General features: G+C 34.2%; 1 protein-coding gene and 2 long non-coding RNA genes across 10 annotated transcripts; all 3 read right to left on the reverse strand.

Moving 5' to 3' along the window:
• Window positions 1-2,639: 2,639 nt before the first annotated feature.
• Window positions 2,640-3,847, reverse strand: LOC135199266 (uncharacterized). Its single transcript, XR_010311005.1, has 2 exons — window positions 3,651-3,847; window positions 2,640-2,748 (listed from the first exon to the last, which is right to left on the reverse strand). It is a non-coding gene; the product is annotated as an uncharacterized LOC135199266 (long non-coding RNA).
• A 7,713-nt stretch (window positions 3,848-11,560) lies between these two features.
• LOC135199137 (uncharacterized) lies at window positions 11,561-13,419 on the reverse strand. The gene is made up of 3 exons (XR_010310915.1): window positions 13,299-13,419; window positions 12,982-13,155; window positions 11,561-12,194 (listed from the first exon to the last, which is right to left on the reverse strand). It is a non-coding gene; the product is annotated as an uncharacterized LOC135199137 (long non-coding RNA).
• A 668-nt stretch (window positions 13,420-14,087) lies between these two features.
• Window positions 14,088-22,836, reverse strand: LOC135199267 (uncharacterized). 8 transcript variants are annotated; one of them, XM_064227153.1, is made up of 16 exons: window positions 22,686-22,833; window positions 21,324-21,374; window positions 21,040-21,090; window positions 20,754-20,804; window positions 19,652-19,693; window positions 19,439-19,480; window positions 19,212-19,253; window positions 18,936-18,965; window positions 18,630-18,662; window positions 17,300-17,341; window positions 16,963-16,995; window positions 16,502-16,531; window positions 15,685-15,756; window positions 15,438-15,512; window positions 15,116-15,232; window positions 14,088-14,277 (listed from the first exon to the last, which is right to left on the reverse strand). In XM_064227153.1, the coding sequence occupies exons 1-16, from the start codon at window positions 22,807-22,809 to the stop codon at window positions 14,099-14,101; spliced, it is 1,014 nt and encodes a 337-aa protein (XP_064083223.1). In that variant the 5' UTR covers window positions 22,810-22,833; the 3' UTR covers window positions 14,088-14,098. The 8 variants fall into 8 exon arrangements, with proteins under 8 accessions (XP_064083223.1, XP_064083226.1, XP_064083225.1 ...); XM_064227156.1 differs by lacking the exon at window positions 21,040-21,090; XM_064227155.1 differs by lacking the exon at window positions 19,439-19,480.
• Window positions 22,837-23,527: the final 691 nt, after the last annotated feature.

A 23,527-nucleotide genomic window follows, 5' to 3' on the forward strand; every position in this document is an offset into this window, starting at 1 on the left:
TGGAATGAAACTAAGTTAAAACGAATCCCCTAACATATCACAGACAAAAGAATTGTACACTTCTTTTGCCGTAACTATTAGTAGAATACTCCTAACTAGCTAGGCTTTCCAACACAGCAATAAACCCTGGCAAAGCACTTCCTAGTTTGATCTGGTACTTTCTGGCATCTATTCTATACACGTGTTAGTGTCTTGTCAGACGGGAACAATGCGAGTTACAAATAGAATTCACTCGGCGCTCTGGCCGTTACAATATAATATTTTTAACTTAGCACTCTTTTAACACTTCTAAAATAAATACTTAAACGTACCTTAAGCTAACATTGGTTATAAAATAATCATATTTTATGAATGGTATACCGTACCGTGAGCCAGTGTGTGTCTTCAGCGCAAGTGTGCTTTGTTTTTTCCGCTTTGAAAAACATTTACATTCGTTTTACAAGGGATAACGCGATTTACAAGCTTTTTTTAAGCAAGGTAGGTTCGAATCCTTGGCGAGGTCGACATTTTTACGGATTAAATGAACCAAAAGGTTGGCCGATAGCTCAGGTAATTACTTAACAGCTATTTATTTACAAGAGGCCCTTACTGGCCTGGAGAAAAGTAAATGCAGCGTGTCCCCACGTTGGGACCCATATATCTCTCACAAATGGATAGCTAGCTAAAATGTGATTCATAAAAGCTGGTTTCATAATCGTGGGTAATGCAACACTTGCGGGCAGAGAGACTTGGCACGTGACTCAGGGAATCTGGAAAAAGGATCCCAGATTAAACAAGATAAAAGAAAAAAGGATTTCTTGCCCAAATTAGTATTAATTAGTTCTCTAACACTGGGGTAAAGGAACTCTAATGTTTCACTGAGGTATGCAATGACTTCATTTGTCTGGGACGATCACACAAGGGAATGCATGCGGCCATGAGGCAGTGAGAGGAAACAAAGGGATGAGTTCTTTTTGGGTTAGAAATTGAATTGGGAAAATGGGGATCAAATAGATAATAGGATGTAAGGGACTGGCAATATGCTGTTTCGCAAGACGTACCTGGATGCAATGTTCAGTGGATCTTTGTAGAAAATGTGGCGCCCGGCTTTGTCTTAGGTCTGGGTCGCTTGGCGCACCAGTACGCCATGGATAGGCCTAAATGTGGGAAGGCTGGCTGCGGACATCCGTCCGAGGTCACGACCCGAGCGGTCTGAGGCAGTTCGCAGGTGTCTTGCCTGGGTGTTGGGGGTCAGCTTAACCCCCCACGAGCAGGGCAAATCCTGGAAACAGAACATACAGCCAGCAGAGGGTTCACAGGAAAAAGAGCTTAAGATATAGGCCTAAGAAGTACCAGTCTGCCTACATCCTTCCCTTTTTGAGATACGTCCCTAGAGCTGACAAAAGACTATATTCTCCCTTCTCACAGGAAATTCTTAACCCTGGACGGTTGGTTTCCCGCCCAAATCAGCTGATATTTGGAGGAAGATGGCTGCCGTTTTACAAAGCAAAATAATTAATTAATTACTGGGTAGACGAAGAGATCTATAAACGTAGCAATATAAATAAACAAAGAGACAAGCTATGGATTAAAGCTACGAGGAACATATAAAAAAGCAAAATTCCATGTCCCTACTATGAAGGCATCTATTAGATTTATTAAAGATAAATAAAAGAAAAATACGTATTTCAGTATAAGATATTGCCCAATTTATAAAGAAGAATACCTCATAGATTCTACTACACACAACAATTTCTAACTTTATCTGCTGTCACGAAGATGTACCGTAAAATCAGCGAAACCTATAACTGATGAACTTTATACTACTGATAATCATATATAAATGAACTGAAAATAAAAGCATAACCTACTAATAATCTCGCGTGACCTTCGTATCCGGGCAAGTATGGATTGAACAATGACCTGCTGGGCACTGCAAATCAAACCTGAAAGTTGATGAACAAGTTACCCTTAAACATACGTGATTTTCGAAATGAAATAGTAAAAATGTAGCCATGACTATCTATGATGAAACTTACGTTTATTTGATATTAAAAGAAAATTATATACTTGAATATTACGTATCGTGTTACGTAGTAAGCTACAGTAATTGGCAGCTGATGTTAACACTGCATCGAAATTAGAGTGAAGGCTTCTTTATATTTCAAGACATATCTGTATCAAACTTATAAGACATCTAAATAAAATATTTGCTATGTATTCTGAAACAAACTTATTTTTTTATCCATAATATTAAACTTATGGATCTTATGCAAATAAAAATGTCTCCTGAAAAATGCCAGGTAGCTGATATATACCGAATACGAAAATTAAATCAACTATACGAAAATTAAATCAACTACATAGTATATGTATCCATCCTGATGCACCAAGCTACTTGTGGTTGATAAGAAACTAATATAATATAGTGTCTTTAAGATTATGGCCTCTTTAACATTTATATTAAGGATTATTATTTTTTTTTTTTTGTGCTGAGCGATCCTGTCTTGTAGGATCCTCATTTATATGATTTGTTGAAATAATTGTCTTTCACCCGATTTCTTTTCTTCATAAGAGAGTTATTCGATGTCATAGACTGTGTTCTTGTTCCTTTTTTAGCAGCAGTAATTTTGGCTGTCTCTTCTTTCAGTAATTTCTTCAAGTTTGTAGTATTTCTGAATTGTAGAAATTCCCTTGAGTTGTGTAAAATGTTCTGCCTGCTTTATACACCATCAGAATGCTTCACACAGAAGTCCTGTAGTAATGAGCCTGCAAAGGAAACAAATCTCTGTAGAAAGCAAAACTGGCTTGAATACGAAATGAAAAAGTTGAAACCTTTCCCTAATGAGTTGAATAAGCTAAAGTTTTGAATAAGATGTAGTTCCCATATGTACTTTCTTGACTTCAATGCAGTGTAGTGTGGAAAGTGGCCACCGGTTAAAATTGGGATATCTGTAAAAACTGTAGTGTAAGATATGTCTGATAACAAAATGAAGTCTATAGCACATCGGAAAAGGCAGCCTGAAAGTCATCTGTAAGAGCTCGTTTAATGCTTCAATGAAAACTCATAATCACACGAGTCAAATAAAATGAAACTGACTAGGAGGACCGTTCAGGTCATCGAAAGCTTTCTGCTGAATATGATTTAAATAATAAAATAAAACAGGCATACTACGTACTGTGGATTAACTTTCCCAAATTACCGGATTGCTGTGTTACAAGATTATAAGAATTGTACATAACAGTAACACAGACTTTTGGAGGTTCCCAACAAAACTGGTTATTGCATTAATTTGTTCTAAATTAGACATTAAACCCATAAATGAATTCTGCAACTTTATATTTTGTATTCATGATATCTGAGAAAATCAGCATTTGGCTGAATTGATGAAAAGTAGCACAAATTATTCCCATCTATCCATGAAAGCTTTTTAGGGATTATGCAACAGACGTGTGTGCATAATTATATGCAATCGCTAAGATTTATCATGGACACATTGTCCTCCATTTTGCTGAAAACTAGACGAGTGAACAAAAAATTAATTATAGTATTAATTTGTATACCGATATTTTCTGATACACTGTATACCGATATTTTCGGATATATGGTACATAAGTCATATGGCTTTTGGCATTAGCGGGGTAAAAAAAAAGTAGTACGTACACACTACCTTATCATTCAGGAGTAATTGGCCACATTATGATATTGGTGTCGAAAGGTTAAACTTGTCGTCGTGGATTAGACGTGACAAGTCACCCACGAAACGCAATGAGACCTGAAAAGCAGAGATTCATTATAAGTCCAGTCTTTGTTAAATTTAACCCTAACCCTAACAAAGGTATTAGAATAGTACAACATTTTGAGGCTTCAAACACCGAAAAATAACCCATCAAGTCTGTGCAATGACTAGGACCCAGGTACTATGGATGGCGCCAGTTCTTATCATTACAACACAGTTAAGTCCCATTTCCTCCTTCCTCGTCCCGTTCCTAAGTCACAGTGGATACTTCCAGTTCCCTTCTCATCCTGAACCACACTGGACATCTCCAGTTCCTTCCTCCCCTTCATAAGCCACTCAATAAAGTTCCAGTTCTTTCCTACCCTTCCTGAACCGTTCTTGAAAATTCAACTTTCTTCCTCCCCTTCTTGAACAATTCATGGGGAAAATTCTGGGTCCTTCCTTCCCTTCCTATACAGTTAAAGTTGTCCTGAACCTCTCTAGAACTCAGCTCTGTTACATATCTTAGGCAAAGAGCGAAGTATCTATCTATGCTTACTGCCTTTGGTGGACGAATCAGGTTTGCTTAGTGTGCACACAACAGGTCAGTACAGTACAGTACGTAAGTAAGTGCACTGTGCAAAGATTACAAAGAATTAACTTAAAAACGAAGATAAATGAACTTCACTGACAACTCAGTAATAAGGGGGTAAGGTTGTAGATGCAACCACAATATTAAGGGTGAATTAATATGGCATATATCAACTTTAGCCAAGATGATGGATACTGAGGGCGTGAAGGAGGAGGCAGTGCTGTGATGCTTTCTTGCTACACACGAGATGCTGGGATGTCTATTTAGCAACTATGGTCAACCTCTGGTTTATCAGGTAACGACAGACACCGCCACTTTGATCAGCATTCAATTGTTACCTCAATAAACCAGTGGACCTCCTATTAAGTCCACATTACAGTGGAGTACCTCGTTATGTTATTAGGTTGTGGAGAAGTAAGTCAAGGAGTCTCCATAGGGCTTTAAAAAATATTTTGTCGATTTTTTTTTTCATTACTGGTCATCTTCGACTCGCCAGGACTGACACTCACTCAGTCACTCACACGTAGTTAAAACCTTCAGAAAAGTTATCTCTCTCTCTCTCTCTCTCTCTCTCTCTCTCTCTCTCTCTCTCTCTCTCTCTCTCTCTCTCTCTCTCTTTTACCTTCCAACTTTTCACTTAACGACCATATTTTCAGTTTTTACACCATTATTTTTAACTTATTTTATTCGGGACAATATATTCATTTTAAATCATCGATTGTTACACACGGGCTGGCCCCCTATGGGCAAGAGCCCGTGCTGGGGTAATTCCAGCTCAAACCAAAAAAAAGTCAGACTCATAGGCTGAAGAAATATATATCAGAAATTCAATAAGACAAACCAGGCATTTATCTTTTCACTACCTGACCTAGGAAATAGTTGAAATTTGTCCTTCATACTCCAGAACTTAATTTTTTATGCTCTTAAGAAGAGTTTATTGTGGTCCCATGAAATTTTGTTTTAAATTATGAGAAATATAGATATGTTCCCATATGGGAACGTTAGGAGGATGAAGTACGGGTTTTTTGCAGAAATTATTGACAAATAAAAATCAGTTGACAGTTTTTTCCTATTATTAAATCAAAAGTAATTCCATATTTAAGGCGCATTCATGCACATTTATGATGATATAGCTTTCATCATATTACGATACAAAAATTCAGGAAAAAAATACTGAAAAGTAATTCACTTTGCAAGAAGGAGAAAGTAATAAAATAAAAAATCAATTGAAAAAAGTTTCAAAAGCATTTTTTTCCGGGCGGTGGGAGGGGGGTGAGTTAAGTGATAAAGCAGTTCCTAGATTAGTTCCTAGAATATTACAATACTAAAGGGCAGGATAATTTATTGAGTTATTCATTTGGGTGGAAATTGATAAAACACATCAGAACCAGTGTAATCTCTCTCCTAAATTCAAGGTGTGTCATTTTACCTTTTGGATGAAGGGCAGAATAGAGCTTCCAAGCTGCTACAACAGGCACATTCACAAGATATATCAAAAGTGGCCACCACCATTTTTTCCCTCGGATCATTGGTCTGTAAGATCCTAAAAGGCTGTCCATCAGATCCGCTCCTCCCATTCCTGTGTTATATAAACAAATCATATTGGGCTGCGGTACTTCAATTTCACCCTTCCCTTTTACACGCCACCCACTTTTCGAACAAGCTCATGCGTAAAATGGTTGCTTGCGATATTGACAATACTAGCGTCATGCCACTTGCAAACTACCTCTATCTCTTTTCTTTATATCTTTGTTTGTAACCACAGACTTACATGCTCCATCAGTTCTGTTTTCTCTAGCAGTGCTAACTGCAACAAAGCCTTTCTCTGTAAGTAGCTCTAGCAACTTTGCACTTGTGAATAAGTTGTCAAAATAGATGCGACGATTTCTCTATCAGTACATCTAATAATTTCATGACAACAGGCTGCCCTCAAGGTTCCTCAGGACGCCGAGCAGAATTTTCCCCTGTGTAGATAGTAAGTTTGTATGGATATCCATCATTTACACATAAAGTCCAGATCTTGAAGCCAAAACCAATGGGTTTGTTCTTTATGTACATCTTGGCACTGTGCCTGCCGAAATATGGCACCATAGATTCATCATTGTCAGTCTTTTGTGAAATATTCCCCACTGACATAGCTTTTCATTCATTGACTTTTGAGTGAGACTTTTTCTACTTTGTTACCTTCTAAATTTTAATTCTCAGCAACATGAAAATACTGCTTTATTTTCAAGAATCGGTCTCGGCTCATTGTTTCTGAAATAAATCGAACTTTTAGATCAGGCTGATTACTCCAGTAATCTCTTTCTGATGTTACAAGGTGATATCCTGAAAAAATCAATATTACAATAAAGTTCTCGAGTTCTCCCTTAGAAACATCAAATGAAGAATCATTCTTATCCCTGATTGCATATAGTTTAGTTTGTTCTAAGATGCAGTCAAATATGTCATCTGTGAAATATAAGTTCCATCTTTCATAGCATAATTTCGTAAGTAATCCAGGAAACTTATCACTGACATTGCTTGGCATCTCTTCAGTAATAATACTTTTTGTTAATGAACAGTTTTTCTCCCATCTTGACGTGCCACGCTTAGGCCTAGATCCACCTTGAGAACACTCATTATCATCACCATCATCTGCATTTTCAGAATCGGAGGAGTCCTGCATTACTTCCATTTCTCCTGCTGGCTCCTCCCATTCTTCTTCATCACTTGGAATGTCCTAATCACAACTTTCTGGTGGAAGCAGAGTCACAGTTGCTGATGCATCTCTGTTACAGTACTTGTTTCAATAAAATCTAGGGTCTCTTCTAAAGTAACAGAACGGAAAGGGTTGCTTCTGGTTCCATAAAACGACTTGGTATCCATGTTTGTGTAACATGGATGAATCAGAGACTGAACATATCAATGACTTTCAGCTGCAGATACTGTACACAAGCAAGAATGATGGAAACAGGATATCTTCTGTTATAATTTTGAAAGCATAGCTCAATACTTTTAGGAAATATGAAATATTTTTTGTATATAAAGTTCAATCATGATAAAAGTAGAGATTACTATATGACTTCGTGTATATTATATATATATATATATATCTATATATATATATATATATGTATGACTACCGACCCCTCCATATATTATAGACGAGATATATACATATTATATATATATACATATATATATATATATAATAGACATACATATATATATATACTATATATACTATGATATTATATAGATATATATATAAATATGATATGATATATATATCGATAAATAATATCTAATGAGATATATCCATAGAATATATGATATATATATATATATTATATAGTATATATATATATCATATATATATATCACACACACACACACATATATATATATATATATATATATAATAATATATATATATATATATATATATATATATATATATATAATTATATATATATCATATATATATATATATATATATATATATATATATTATATATATATATATATATATATGTATATATATATATATATATATATATATATATATAAGTGTTGATAATTGAAAGGAAAAATACATTTCACAACTGAACCAAATGAACGCTTTGTTTTTGTGCCTTTTTGTCTGGTTTTCAGTTTTATTATTATTATTATTATTATTATTATTATTATTATTATTATTATTATTATTCAGGAGAGTAAGAAGACAGTAGGAAATCAGCGATTAGAAAAGGAGATAAATTCATAAATTATCCTTAAAAAATATTGGACTTCTGTTGCTATTAATTTCAGTGACAGTGAATTCAATGTTGCTACAAATTCAATGTACATTGAATTAATTGTCCTTGAATTCGTTCTCCCAATGAATTTTCTGTCATTGTGAATTTACTGTCACAGCGAATTGAAAGTACGAGAGTGACGGCAGTCAACCTGGCCTATGAACGGTGGAGACGAATATGTCCAACTGCCTCCCTACTACTCTCGCCCTTATTCTCTCAGTCGACAAGGCTGCTTTCTGCTCCTCCTCACGCTCTGTTGGGTTACGCCTTTGTGACGCAACTTCTACTCCTCGCTCTGGTGCATAGACCGATATGAAAACCTCTCTGTGTATAAACACACACACACACACACACCCACAAATATTCTTACAACTCGAAAGGGTGTGTTCAGTGCTGGTTTACATTATATAAGTTGCTTTGTATTTTATTCGGTCGAAAATAAACGGCAAACAGCAATCGTCCGTCTTCAAGAGGAATTTCCAGAGTTTCAACCCCAATTGGAACAGTTCTTATTGAATATCTCGGTATAAATACAATTCTCGGCATTTTATGAAGGATAGATAGTCCTCCGAAGAGCATTGACAGATGCCATTGTGGGAAAAGAAAAATTAAAATGGCATCACTCAGGGAGAAGAGAGCGACGCCATCTTGGCTTGAGGGGGAGGGGGGGTGCTCTGGGGAGGTACATGACATCCACCAGTGTGTGTTAGTGTGTTTTTGTCGGTTGCTGCGTTATGTCAGTTTCTTCTCTTGTTATTGAAATCATGACTAACAAACTCCTTTTCAGATGTTCCATATTACTGCTTATTTGAGAGAGAGAGAGAGAGAGAGAGGAGAGAGAGAGAGAGAGAGAGACTGAGGAAAACTTGTGGAATCTGTTTGAATGCAATAAGGCGTAATGGGGGGCAGGGGAGGGGGAAGGGCCACCCTCCACTTAGTTGACGTCATCGCTGGGTGAAAAAAAAAAAAAACCCTCCCGAATTAAGAGCGATAATGATTCTGTCCTTGAGTGAGTGATTGGATGCATTGTGCTTTTGTTGCTGCCTTTCTCTCCTGCTTTGCATACATACATATATACATACATACATACGAAGTAGACTTATTATCTTGTGTGTGTACACACAAGATAATAAGTGTACTTCGTATGTATGTATGTATGTATGTATGTATGCAAATAAGATAATAAGTCTGGTCATCTGTACAGAGAGAGAGAGAGAGAGAGAGAGAGAGAGAGAGAGAGAGAGAGAGAGAGAGAGTAGAACTGGCAAGCTACATTTCGACCTCTGTTATAACCTGATTTAAACTCTTACAACCAAAATTAATTCTGTTTTTCAGTTCTATTTAATGAAAGCATAAATCTCTCACTCTCTCTTTTTCTCTCTTCGTCGCAATATACCTTCGCTCTGATGTATGATGAATAATAATTCTGGTGGAAGGAAGAAGAAGAAGATAAGCGATAATGATAATCATCTAACCCTGTTTGAGTCTTTCTCTTTATCTGTGGATGAAGGAATTTCCTTTGTGTCCCTTCTCTCTATCTCTCTCTCTCTCTCTGCTACTCCCTCTCTCTCCACAAGGATCCCTGATCTTTATGTTGGAAATCAAAGCAAATTAAAATTGTTATATCAGTTGTTGTTTGTTTTTTTGTATTTATTTATACATACAATATATTATATATATATAATAATATATATTATATAATAATATATACATATTTATAATATAATTTATATATATCTTAATATATTTTATATATATATTATTAATATATATATTATATTGATATATAATATTATATATGGTATAATATATATATTAATATATATATAATATATATTATATATTAAATAATATGTATACATATCTATTATATAGATTAAATATTAATATTCTATATATTAGAATTGAATATATATGGATAGAGATAAGATGGATAGATAAGATAGATATTTAAAGATATAATATATATTTAGATATATATATGATATGTAATATATATTTATAATTAGATATAATAAGAAGAGGGATAGATAATATATATGAGATTTATTAAAATATAATATTAGCTATGATAGAGATAGATTATTATTATCAGTGTTGTTCTTTTTTTATATTTATACAATAACATACATACTATATATATATACATATATATATATATATACATATATATATTATGTATATATATATATATATAGTATAATATATATATATATATATATATATATATATTTATATAACATTTATATATATATATATATATAATATACTATAAAATATAATATATTTATATATATTACATAATTATATAAATATATCTATATCTATATATATATATATATATATATATATATATAGGTATATATTATATATATATAATAATATACTATATATCTATATATATATATATATATATAGTATATAATTAAGATATATTTATATATAATATATATATAATAATATATATAATATATAATTATATACATATATATATATATATATATAATATATCTGTAATATTATTATATATAAAATATATAGATGTATATATATCTATATATATCATATATATATATATAATATATATTAGTCCATACTATATTATATATATATATAAATATATAGCTATAATATATATATATATAGGTAATACATATATATATATATATATATATGTATACATATATATTATATATATAATATCATATTATAATATATATAAGGTATATATCTATATATTATATATATATTCTCTATATATATATATATATTATATATATATTGTATACTAATATATATTAATAATATAATATATATTATTTATTATATATTATATATTATAATAATAATATTTAATATATATATATCAATATATAGCTATATATATATATTTATATATAATATTATATATATAATATATTGTAGACATATGTATATATAATAATTACTTATATATATCTTATATAGATATATATTATTTTATTACTATATATATAATTATAATATTTATATATATATAATAATATATATATCTATATATATATATATCTATACTATATATTAATATATATATATATATATTATATATATATTAATATATATATATATATATATAAAGATATCAAAAGTAAGTATTGTCAAAAGATACAGCTTTATTCTTGATGAAATATAAAAGATTATCAACAATACATCATTATTATTTTTCATTTCATAATTGTTGAATATTGGCCTTAGCATCTATTTCATCCGTCTTTCTTGAGCTTGACCAATGTCAGTCAGTCTAGAAATCTTCAGATTGTTTCTTGTCATTTCTGGCCTTTTTCCTTTCATCAATATCTGACTTCTTTTCATTCTTTCACAATCTTTATTCAAAGCCTCTTTAGTTCTTACACTTTATTCAATTCTGATCCTTTGATTCACTTCCTTTGTTCCTTTCTTTCTTTCAAAAAGAAAATTCAAACTATATCAAAAAGGTTCAATAAAAAAACAAGTGCTGCTGAATAAACATAGTATATTGTTGAAATGTCACATTGAAGAGAATTATAACAATTCTGTTTTATGCCAAACATTTCCTATAATAATAAGTGTGTAATGAAAGGTTATGGTTATCTATATGTTAACTAACCTTTGCAAAGCAATAAAGTATTATCAATTATTATCATGATCAGTATATCCTCAGAGGAGGTTTACACAGAAGAACATCATCAATGAAAAGCAACAGAGTCTAAATGACTTAATATTATAACATACGATAATTTGTTGTCAGACAAGGAAGGATTATTGATTTATTATTATTATTATTATTATTATTATTATTATTATTATTATTATTATTATTATTATTATTATTATTATTATTATTCTGCGTCCTCCTCCTCACACAGAAGATCAGCCTCATGTTGACTGACTACTTCTGTGGGATTAAAAACTGGCAGAAACCATACCACCTTTCTGAACAATCAAATTGAACCACTTTGTACAAAGACGAAGAAGAATCCCAATCACTGACGCCACAAAGCCCCCTCCTCCTGGAAGGGTCTGATCCCCGAGAACCTTCCTTCCAAAGCTCCTCTTGTAGAGGGAGTCCGCTCTCCAGCCATTTCCCTTCTTGGACGCCTAGCCAACCTTTGAAAGTCAAGAAATGAAGAAAACGATCATCAGAATCAAGAAAACTGTGTCATTGAATCAATTTATTCAGGGCAATGACGGCAAATGATAGCTGTCAGATATATATATATATATATATATATATATATATATATATATATATATATATATATATATATATAAAAATATGTATGTATGTATCCTGCTTTGAGCTAATCATTGAAGTGAGATGCCTTGCAAGAAAAATAAACACAATTAAAAAAGGGTATGTATCTGCCTCCATTCACTCTCCACACCATCCCTAACCCACCCCACCCCCCAAAACATCCCGAGCTCCTGTCCCTCCCTCTCTAGCTGAAAACGGTTAGTTTGAAATCTGCACCTCCCCACTCCCGCCCACCCCCTGCACCACCACAAATGGAGCCTTAATTTTAAATGCTGATCTTTGCCGAACATTTTCTGCTTAGAATCACTTTCCTTTAATTTCCAGAAATAATTGCATCAATTCATGTTACATCCTTTATGCACATATACATAATACATACATACATATATATATACATAGCTACATATATACATACATACATACATACATACATACATATTTTTTACCTTGGATAAATGCTAATTAATAACAATTTAATTGTATGTTAGTATGTCTATAAATGTATGTTTGTCTGTGGCAGATCACGACATTAAAATATTCCTCCTCCCTCTCCCTCTTCTCTCTCTCTCCTCTTCTTCTCTCTCTCTCTCTCTCTTTTGTTGATAATCTTATTATTAGATAATTCAGGAAGTAACTTACCAAAACGAAAAGCCCAACCAACTTCCTGTAAACGTTCAATGGAGAAGTCTTGAAGGAGTCGGCCATGTGCCTGGTGGCAGGTGGCGTTCATCTCCTCAAAGGTCTTCTTTTCCCTCACAAGCTTCACGCATTCCAGACCCTCGAAGTACTTGGCCTGGCTTTCGCAAGGGAACTCTGGAAGGAGGAGGAGGAAGATGAGGAGGAGATAACAAAGTGAACTGAAGCAATTCAGCTCTTCTCTGCTGATTTTGTTCGCAGATTTTGACTCTGAAGGAGAAAAGGCTCAGAAAGAGAGACAAAGGTTCGTCTTCCCTTACCACAAGTTCGTCCATCTCCCTCGAAAGGTGGGTTGCAGGAGCAGCTGTAACTCCCGACGGAGTTCCTGCAGGTCGCCTGGGGGTTGCACTCGTCCTATCCCGTGGTGCTTCGTCGATGTCTGTTGGTTATGGAGAAAGAGATTGAAAGTATATATATATATATATTTTATATTATATATATGATATATATATAGATATATAGTATATAGTATATATGTATAAAAATAATATTTTATATATATATATATTTATATATATATATATATATAGTATATATATATATGTATATATATATATATACTATATATAGATATAGATATATATATATATATATATATATATATATATATTATATATATATATATATATATATATATAAAATAAATATATAGTATATATATATATATATATATATATATATATATATATATGTATATATAATGTATAGTATATAAATATATATATATATATATATATATATATATAGATATATATATATATATATATATATATATATATACATATATATATATATATATATATATATATATATATATACGTATATATATATATATATATCGCTATATATATATATATATAATAGTTATATATGTATATATATACATCCATATATATATATATATATATATATACTATATATATATATATATATATATATATATATATATCTCACAGGATACTGCAATTTATGTTTAGGAAAGTTTTGAATATCCTTTTATAGTAACAAAGTGGATAAAAAAAACTTTTTAAGAATATAAAAAACAGGGAATAAGCACAGGCTATGTAATCTGTCTCACCTTCACAATTCGAACCCTTTTGTGCAAATCCAGGAGGGCAGGAACAGGAATCCCCATTTCCCTCGGAAGGTGGGTTGCAGGAGCAGCTGTAACTCCCGACGTAGTTCCTGCATGTTGCCAGGGGCTGCAGTCGTCCTTCCCTTGGGCACACTCGTCGACGTCTGTTTGGGAGGCAATGATTAATAGTTTTGTGGAAAGAGGCCTTGCAGAATGTCCCTTTCTTTTGTTCTGAGGGAGGGAAGCTGAAGTCCTTTCAGGAGACGTACATAGGGACTTAAAATTTATATGACGATGGATAATAACAATTAAACCCTTAAATATGTATAACAGATGATTTCAAAACCAAACCCGTCACGAAATCAGATATAATTTATATATTAAATGTTCCCTGAAGCAGGAAAGGTGACTGGAATTCTATCTATTTGATCCTATTATAGAAAGAGCTTCCATTTCCTTCTGGAAGGTCATCAGGTGGACTAGGGTGAACTTTGAAGGGAGAAAGACCCACAAGAGACTGAAGCAATGAGCAGTGCTCAACAATCGGAAGCCTCATCTATCTAGTTTTTGTGGTTGTTATGGATTGAGACAGAAGTCTGAAAACGGGACACACAAAAGAAAGGACGCTGCTGTCTCAAAGGTTTGCATCTGTTGGCATCAGGGAGGGTAGTCAATCAGAACGACCTCAAACTCAGGATTGTTGTTGTTAGAGGAAGACTCAAAATATTTCTCAACACTGCCTCCATATTCCTCGTGAAGTAGAATTATAAGGGAAGAAATTTGATTCAGCATGACTGTTACCATAACAAGGGGAAATGTAATTATACTGATTCTTCTCTTCTAAAAAAAAAAAAAAAAACTAAAATAGAGTAGTGAGGAAAGAAAGGCCACTTGAGAAAAGTGATCATTTCCTCTGGCAGTAAACGACGTAATTATGCAAAGTGAAGGAGAAGAACAGAAGAAGAAGAAAAGAACACTACAATGAGAATGCCTTTCTCTCACCTTCACAGAGCGAACCATCCCGTGCAAATCCGGGCAGACAGGAACACTGATATTTGAATAGCTTGTCAGCGCAAGCCTCATAATCAGTGCAGTTGTGGCTTCCCTCTGAGCACTCATCTGGGGAAAAGTGATATTGTAGTTAGAGAGCGGTCATTCCAGATGTTCCTCAAGATAAAACTCACATAGAAGGATAAGTAAATGACTGATAGATAAACTCTTTAGAAAGGGATTCCTTGATCTAGTGGATCAAGATACAAACATTTCGGTACAACTGACTTCGCAATAATTTTATCGTTCTCTCTAAAGCATAAGTATGACTGACCTATTCCTCCAGTCTCCAACAAAGAGATGACTCCAGATATTTCTTGGCGAAGGAGAGATTCCAGCTCTTGCTGTCCTGGAAAGGAAAAACCATCCCATGAACTGGAACTCATATTATGCACTTTAGATATTGATTAGTTAGCCAATACAAAACATAGTATTATTCATTTTTACTACTGACATTGGGAAATGATACAAAAACAGCCAATTAAGAATCGTATAAAGTCCCTCTCATATGAAGAACGTACCAGCTGATGATATGTTCTTGAAGAGTTCCAAGTTCTCCCTTCTGAGGCAGCCTTTGGTTTCCTGATGGATCCCTGGAATAAATGGAAGGTACTCGAGATTAAGAGAGTTCACACACAAACACACACACAGATATATATATTATATATATATATATTATATATATATATATATATATATATATATATATATATATATATATATATATATATAATCACGACAATTATGATCACGGCAATTATGACTGGATTAAGACAAAAAGGTGCAACAATATTTTAGATACACTCCTCATCTATTATTAGGTTCTCTCTTCTCTTTAGCATAATTCATACTTGATGAGGAATTTAAAGTTCATTATTGGTGTTGACATACATGCATACATATATATATATATATATATATATATATATATATATATATATATATATATATATATATATATATATTTATATATATAAATTCCTCATCAAGTATGAATTATGCTAAAGAGAAGAGAGAACCTAATAATAGATGAGAGTGTATCTAAAAAATCGTTGCACCTTTTCGTCTCAAGCCAGTCATAATTGCCGTGATCATAAGTTTTCCTGCCATGGTTTTTGGATAAACCTTCTTTGCGAGAGACCTGGTTGTCATCATCATCATCATCATCATCATTCAGTGTCACTAACCATAACGCTGATTATTATCTCTGATTTATCTATCTATGTGCTAGGAAACTTCCAAGAGCTTAACATTAACAATTTGGACTTACTTTCCACATCGACAGAATTGAAGAAGAAGAAGAAAAAGAAAAAGTAGATGAAGAAGCTTTGCATTTACCTTCTAATTTCTCCAGTTTCGCCGAGATATCTGGAAAGAGAAAAATAAATTCTTTAGAAGATGCTTCAGTCATCAGGCTGACTGCAACTCATTAAACATGAAAGCTAGATAGAAAATCTCTTTCGTCTGATTACGCAAGCATTTCTGTGTATATTCCGACAGATTCTGATTATCCTAATGCTTGGCACTTATCCCTACTTGACTTCTAATACTGAAGACACCCTCTCCAGGAAATGATTTGCTTTCTTTCTCACTTATTTGCAAATGCACACAAATGCACAAAGGTATTAGCTATGAATAAACCCCTCACATTCATACCTCAAAAAGGAATGACAAACAAAGCGAAATTATTGGCTTTAGATGGTCTAGCAATGCCTAAGTCTAAGAGAATGTGCTGTTGTTGTCTATACTAATGTCTTTATATTACCTTGCCTGAATACGCAGTGAATAAATGCACTTACTTTGCAAGGAGTCCTGCGTGTTATTCACTGCACCTGAAAGAAAAAAAGGCAGAAACTTGTAAAGTTCAAATTCTGTCCAGAATTCTAAATGGTGATTCATTTGGAAGCAAAGTTACTGCATGGTATTCATCATTTTCGAATGATTTGACAATAAATTGTCATGAAAAAAAGAGAAATATTATTATTCGGGTTACAAGCCCTGCAAAAAGAAATTTGTTTTGCTGTCACTGACTCCAATAGAAAGATGAATGATGAGATCAGCTATGTCACTGTCAATTCGTGATCCTGTTTACAAACTGAAATAATGCAAGTCAGGAACAGATTGTTTTTTACTTACTGTGCAGATTGTTCTCCATAGAGCCCAGCATCTTCTGCATTTCTGAAAATAGAAAGAAAAGTTTCAAAAACACCAGTTTCATTGATGGAAACCACAACATATATGCGCAAATGTCAGTGATTTTGTTTCCAGCATCGATTCTCTCAAAGATGAAGATTTACACTGGATGACTGTACGGGTGGACAATGCTAGAAAAGGACATTCAACTCGGAAGACGAAATTGAAAGGGACCAGATGGACTTTGCTCATGCAACTGATTCTCTCTTGAAGACTAGACATTCCTTTCAAGGTTATGGCGATGGAGAGAAGTTTGTGTTCCCCAGCAGATCTTTGAACCAAGAGTCTTAAACATACAAAAGAAAGATGTAGGTGGCATCCTTTTAAACTTTATGAGGGCTCTGTTTTCATTGGCTCCAAAAAGTCGAAGAAATAACAAATAAATAAACGATCCCCGATTCATTCACTATTTCTATTTCTCTTTTTATCAGTTTATATATAGAGAGAACAAGTGGCAGTTCCGTTTTGTGCTTGATCGACGAATGTCTTCTATCTATCTATATATCCGTCTCTCTATCTATCTCTATCTATCTGTCTATCCCTCTATCTATCTATCTATCTATCTATCTATCTATCTATCTATATATCTATCTATCTATATATACATATATATATATATATATATATATATATATGTATATATATACATATGTCATGTAAACAATGTAAATAAATTCTTCTGTTAAAATGGGATATGTATGAAGTAAAAAAGGCCCATTAAAATAATGTTCTAAATCTAAGGACTATATTTCGGAGGACTTTCTTGCACCCTTATCAAGCAGTAAATGACAGAAGGAGTTTCATTAACACAAAATGTATAGCAGGAGATATGATGTCCTTAGGTGATGCCTGAGGACGCCGCTGATCCATCATAGTTTCTATTTATTGTCTTAATCTGCTTCATCGTTGCCTTAAGAATGATGTTATCTATTTGGTAGCAGTCACAAGCTCCACTGGAAAGGTTAATCCTATTATCTTGCCATTTTCTTAGTGAAGATTCCACCATTTGACATTCGTATACATATATATACACACACACACACACACACACACACACACACACACACACACACACACATATATATATATATATATATATATATATATATATATATATATATATATATATATTCATAAATACATAAGGAATGAAACAAAGTGGAATATATTGGCTTTAGAGTGTCTAGCCATGCCTAAGAGTATGTGTTGTTGTTGTTTATGCTAATATCTTGACATTACCTTACCAGAATATGCGCTGAGTCAATGCACTTACTTTGCAAGGAGTCCTGGTTGCTGTTCACAGCACCTGGAGAGAAAGAAAAACACCAAAAATGTCTCTTATGAAACTTCGATTCATCACCAAAAGTCTCTTATAAACTTCGATTCTATCACCAGTCCTAAATGTTGTCATTCTAGTCTCTAAAGGAATCTGTGACAAGGAAGAACTTGGGATTTATCATGATTTTTTTTTGGTCGTTATTCTCAAAATTCACTCAAAAAAATAAAACAGACTCAGTTTTGCTTAGTTGTAGGATAAAAAAAGGAGAAAAGGAAAAAAACCTGATGGAGTTGAGAATACCTTTCATGTGCTCCAGTTCATGATGAAATTCTGGAAAGAGAAATTGTCTTCTTAATGAAAGGGAAATCGTCTTCTTTAACATGGCGATCATCAGAGGACACTGCATTCAAAGAAAAAAATGTCAAAGTTGACTTTCTATGTGCCTCTCCTCCTCAGGAATTCCTTTTTAGATAAGATCTGGCCTAAGAAGCTCAAGCTGACAGATCAAAAACTGATTTTAATTTAACTTACTCTTTAGTGAAAACACAAAATTGGAAAAAATTACATAGACATTACCTTGAAGGTTAATTTCGACGTGCTGAAGTTTCTCCTGCATTTCTGGAAATAGAAAGGATTGATTGTTTGGGGATCATTCGTCTTTCTTCCTTTATAAAACACAAGGCTCCTCACTTTCATAACAACAACTCCCTGACTCATTCTATGAGGCAGAGAGACTCATGAAGTATAAGAATTTTTCATGTAGCAGAACATTAACAGTTGGAAGTAAAATATATAAGAATTACCTTGAAGTTTGCCTTTAATATGTCCCTGGTTCTCCTGCATTTCTGGAAAAATCAGTCATTGTTTGAGATCATTAGTTTTTTTCTCCTAAAACATTAGTGTCACATTCACAGTAACTTGACTCATTCTATGAGGAAGAGAGACTCATGAAGTATAGGAGTTTGTCATATAGCAGAACATCAACATTTGGAAGCAGAATATTATAAAAGAATTACCTTGAAGTTTGCCTTCGACCTGTTCCTGTTTCTCCTGCATTCCTGGAAAGATAAGTCATTGCTTTAAAAAAGCTGGTCTTTATCTTAAAAGAGAGAGAGAGAGAGAGAGAGAGAGAGAGAGAAGAGAGAGAGAGAGAGAGAGAGAGAGAGAGAGAGATATGCAGGAGAGTACACAAAGCTTATTCTGCATTCATTATAGATTTCTAGTGAGGAACAGATCATACGGAGTCAGGGCTGACTCCAGCTTTTCTCTTCACCTGCAGTTCACTTGTGTAAGGGACGAGGGGAAACTACCCACCACTGAAGAAAACAGCAAACAGAAAAGGTATAGAAATTGAAATCAATTAAAACTTCAACAGAAAGCAAAGGTAGTAAGCGTGCTTGACAAATATACCAACTTCTTTTAAAGTAGCAGAAACCAGCAAAACAAAAACTGCCATGAAGACCAGTTCATGGCTTGACACTGCAAGGAACAACAGAAGGCTCCTGGTACTGGGACGTGAGGCAATGTGACAGTGCAACAGACCGTGAATGTGGAAGTTCTGCAGAGCGAGTAGCTCTCACACACTGGCGCTTTGGGTGAAGGGACCGAGTGAGCTTTAGATGAAGTTCCCTGTGGAAAATGAAACTGCATCTTCCAGTAATCTTTGTACATGCTGAAGATCTTGACAGGCTTCAGACACTAAGACAGGAAAACTATTACAACAGCAGGAGAGATGAAGATCTGATACAGATGCCACTGATAATGTCATCTCTGTAGGTGTAGAAAACCTAACAAATAACGTTAAGTTTTATGGCTGCAGACGCCATGACACGAAGGAGAAGAGATATAGGCAGTAGCAGAAAAGAAAGACCTGAAGTAACCTAATTAATAGGAGAGCAAAGAGAGACTTTCTGGTCAAACCTTTCAGTGAAGTTATAAGTGGAAATGAAATACACTGTTTCAGATACCTCCCAAAGGTAGACCATATAGCACTTTGCTTGGAAGGTAAAAAATATTTATCATTTGTTATGTGAGAGATAAAATTCAATAATCTAAAAAGAAAATGACGGTAATAGCCGCATTGCTGTAATGTCAGCTGAACATGAATGTATTCTTTACCTGAAAGCTTTGCTAGGATGTCGTTCTGCTTCTGCTGAAGGTCTCCATATCCTGAAAGGAGAGCAGAGAGAGACTATTTGGTCAAACCTTTAAGTGAAGTTGTAAGTGAAATTGAAATACACTGTTTCAGATACCTCCAAAAGGTAGACCAGATACTACTTTGCTTGGAAGGTAAGAAATATTTATCAACTGTTACCTGAGAGGAAAAATTCTATCATCTCCAAACAAATTTGATGGTAATAGCACCATTGCTGCTATGTCACCTGAACATGAATGCTTTCTTTACCTGAGAGCTTCTCCAGTATGTCGTTCTGATTCTGCTGAAGGTCTCCATATACTGAAAGGAGAGAAGAAAGAGACCATCTGGTCAAACCTTTCAGTGAAGTTGTAAGTGAAAGGAAATACACTGTTTCAGATACTTCCAAAAGGAAGACCAGATACTACTTTGATTGGAAGGTAAGAAATATTTATCAAATGTTACTTGAGAGGTAAAATTCAATAATGCATAATCTGCAAATGACAATAATTGGTGTTACTGCTCTGTCAACTGGAAAGTGAACTGATCCTTACCCTTGAGTACTTCCAGTGTCTCATTTTGCTTCTGCTTAAAGGCTGCCATTTCTGGAAAGAAAATGGAAATGACTTGGCTTCATTCCAGTGACTTGATTTAAAATGAGAAGTCCTTATTCACATAGACAAAGTCTCAAGTGTCATTCATCTGCAAGGCTAGCAGCTTCTGTACAAGGGATTTCTCCATACATATGTGATCACAAGGGAAAACAAATTAATAAGTAAACAATTAGAGAGATTTTGTAACTGATAAATACACATATACACATAATCATCAACACATGTCAGCAAAACAAAGACAATGTTGCCTGTTGCTTCAAAGCATAATTACAGATCCTATGAAACTGAGGGACAATCAGCATCAACAAGATTAAAGTGAATATCGTCCACAGTGTGAGAGCACTTGAGGACTCCTGTTACAAGGAAAATCACGTGCAGTAAGACGGGCTCATCAAATAGGGTTGAGTTTTCCTAGAGCTCAGTCTATCTGTCTGACAAAACCACTCCCAAGCCCTTCCCCACAGGCTGGAACATCTGTGATCACTCAGTTCAGGTCCTTGGCAAGAAATAAGACTGAGACGTTTCTTCTTCAGAAATGGACACTATAATACTAGGGCTGACCTGCTATGATTAGTATGAAACCTCCAGAAATAACAAAAGCTGCATTGGTGACAGTCTGCTTGTTTCAAGCACATTTTCTCCTGGAGGTCGTTAAATATGAAGTCACCTGCACTAGAGTAACAGAAAACTTAAAATAATGAGTTGGAAGAGAATTTCTTGATATATAAAATTAAAATAATTGACATAATCACCGATGAATATAAGAACAGTGCACCAAGATGAGAGCTTATGGCAAGGAGAAACTTCAAGATTACCAAAAAGTAGTTTAGAAAAATGCCTGCAGCCAAGCAAGCCACAGGGTAGACCCAGAATACCAAGCGGGGCAAAACCAGCCTTCAAGCAGTACTACTCCCTCCCTCCCTCCCTCCCACATCAACTGGGGAAGGGAAGACAGTGATGATGGAAGAGCAGAGAGGGAGAATAAAGAAGACCAAGTCCAGAGGAAAGCGCTGTTCTTGCAGTCACCCAGATGACACTCATCCTCCAATTTGCCTTTCTGACAAATCCTCTGACAAAAAAAGGAAAAAAGCATCAGAGGGAAGCAGACTTGAATGATTTTCCCTCAAACAAGAAAAGACAACAACACAAAGGTTCTTTGTACAATAAAATACAAAGAACAATGATTTGAAAATCATCTGGTTGAGGGTGACTATAGAATTGGTTAAAAGAGTTTTATGATTTCCATTTCTGTAACAATCAGAGATTGTAAAAAAGTTAACAGTGGATGAATCTCTACATTACCTTTCAATGTGGCATTCTTATGCAGCTCAAAATTCTTCATGAGAACATCTATCCTATCCTGACAGTGGGTGAAATGTACCCATGTCAGGATGTAAAAGAAAGCAATGGTTGCTAGCTGCTTCATTGCTCAGACTGGCTTTCCCTCGCAGCCCTGGGTCTTTATATACCCAGTTCTCAAGAGGACGCATCAACCAGACAGTGACTCAGTCCACTATTCAAGGACGTCGTCTCTCTGGCTTCAGGCCGGAGTTCAGGTGGATGACTCAGAGGCTGGGAATGTGTGTAGATACACAGTCGCCGGTTGCGTCCTCAAGGCCAGATGATTAATTAAGAAGAGCTTTGTAAACAAGCACTCGACGGGGGCGTGATAGGAGGACTTCCCGAGTGCCACTTGTGAGGCAGCTGCTTCGTTGCTCCTCGATTTTGAGGGATAAAGGAAAATGAAGAGAGATGCATTTTATTGTACAGAAATGGCGATGCCATCATAAGAGGGAAAGCAGAGATGATAATAAAGTTGCTGAGGATATTTTAAGTGTCTAAAGGAAATGCTTTCTTTCACATACCAAGTTTTGAGAAATTTTTCGTAGATTTCTCACCCTCTCATATGTTGACAGAGAGAGAGAGAGAGAGAGAGAGAGAGAGCCAATGAAGAACCACATTGTAATAAACTTGGAAATTCAAACATCCCAAAGATGAAACCAAGGAGAGTTGGCCAGTGTTTAAGGGCCATACCTCACATTCTATCTCTCTCTCTTCTCTCTCTCTCTCTCTCTCTCTCTCTTCTTGTTAAATAAAAGCCATAGTTGGCAGTGGTGTGGAAAAAGAAACCAGATATATAAGTC

Source organism: Macrobrachium nipponense, chromosome 25, assembly GCF_015104395.2.
Source record: "Macrobrachium nipponense isolate FS-2020 chromosome 25, ASM1510439v2, whole genome shotgun sequence".
In the NCBI taxonomy this organism is placed as follows: Eukaryota; Metazoa; Arthropoda; class Malacostraca; order Decapoda; family Palaemonidae; genus Macrobrachium; species Macrobrachium nipponense.

Bases quoted from the DNA above. Each gene is read 5' to 3' on its own strand.
- LOC135199267 (XM_064227153.1), bottom strand. From the start codon at position 22,809: ATGAAGCAGCTAGCAACCATTGCTTTCTTTTACATCCTGACATGGGTA. The intron at 18,966-19,211 runs GTAATGTCTATG...TTCTCTTTCCAG, and splicing joins CGTCGAAATTAACCTTCAAG to AATTTCATCATGAACTGGAG. The intron at 15,757-16,501 runs GTAAATGCAAAG...CATTTATTCCAG, and splicing joins GAAACTGGAGAAATTAGAAG to GGATCCATCAGGAAACCAAA.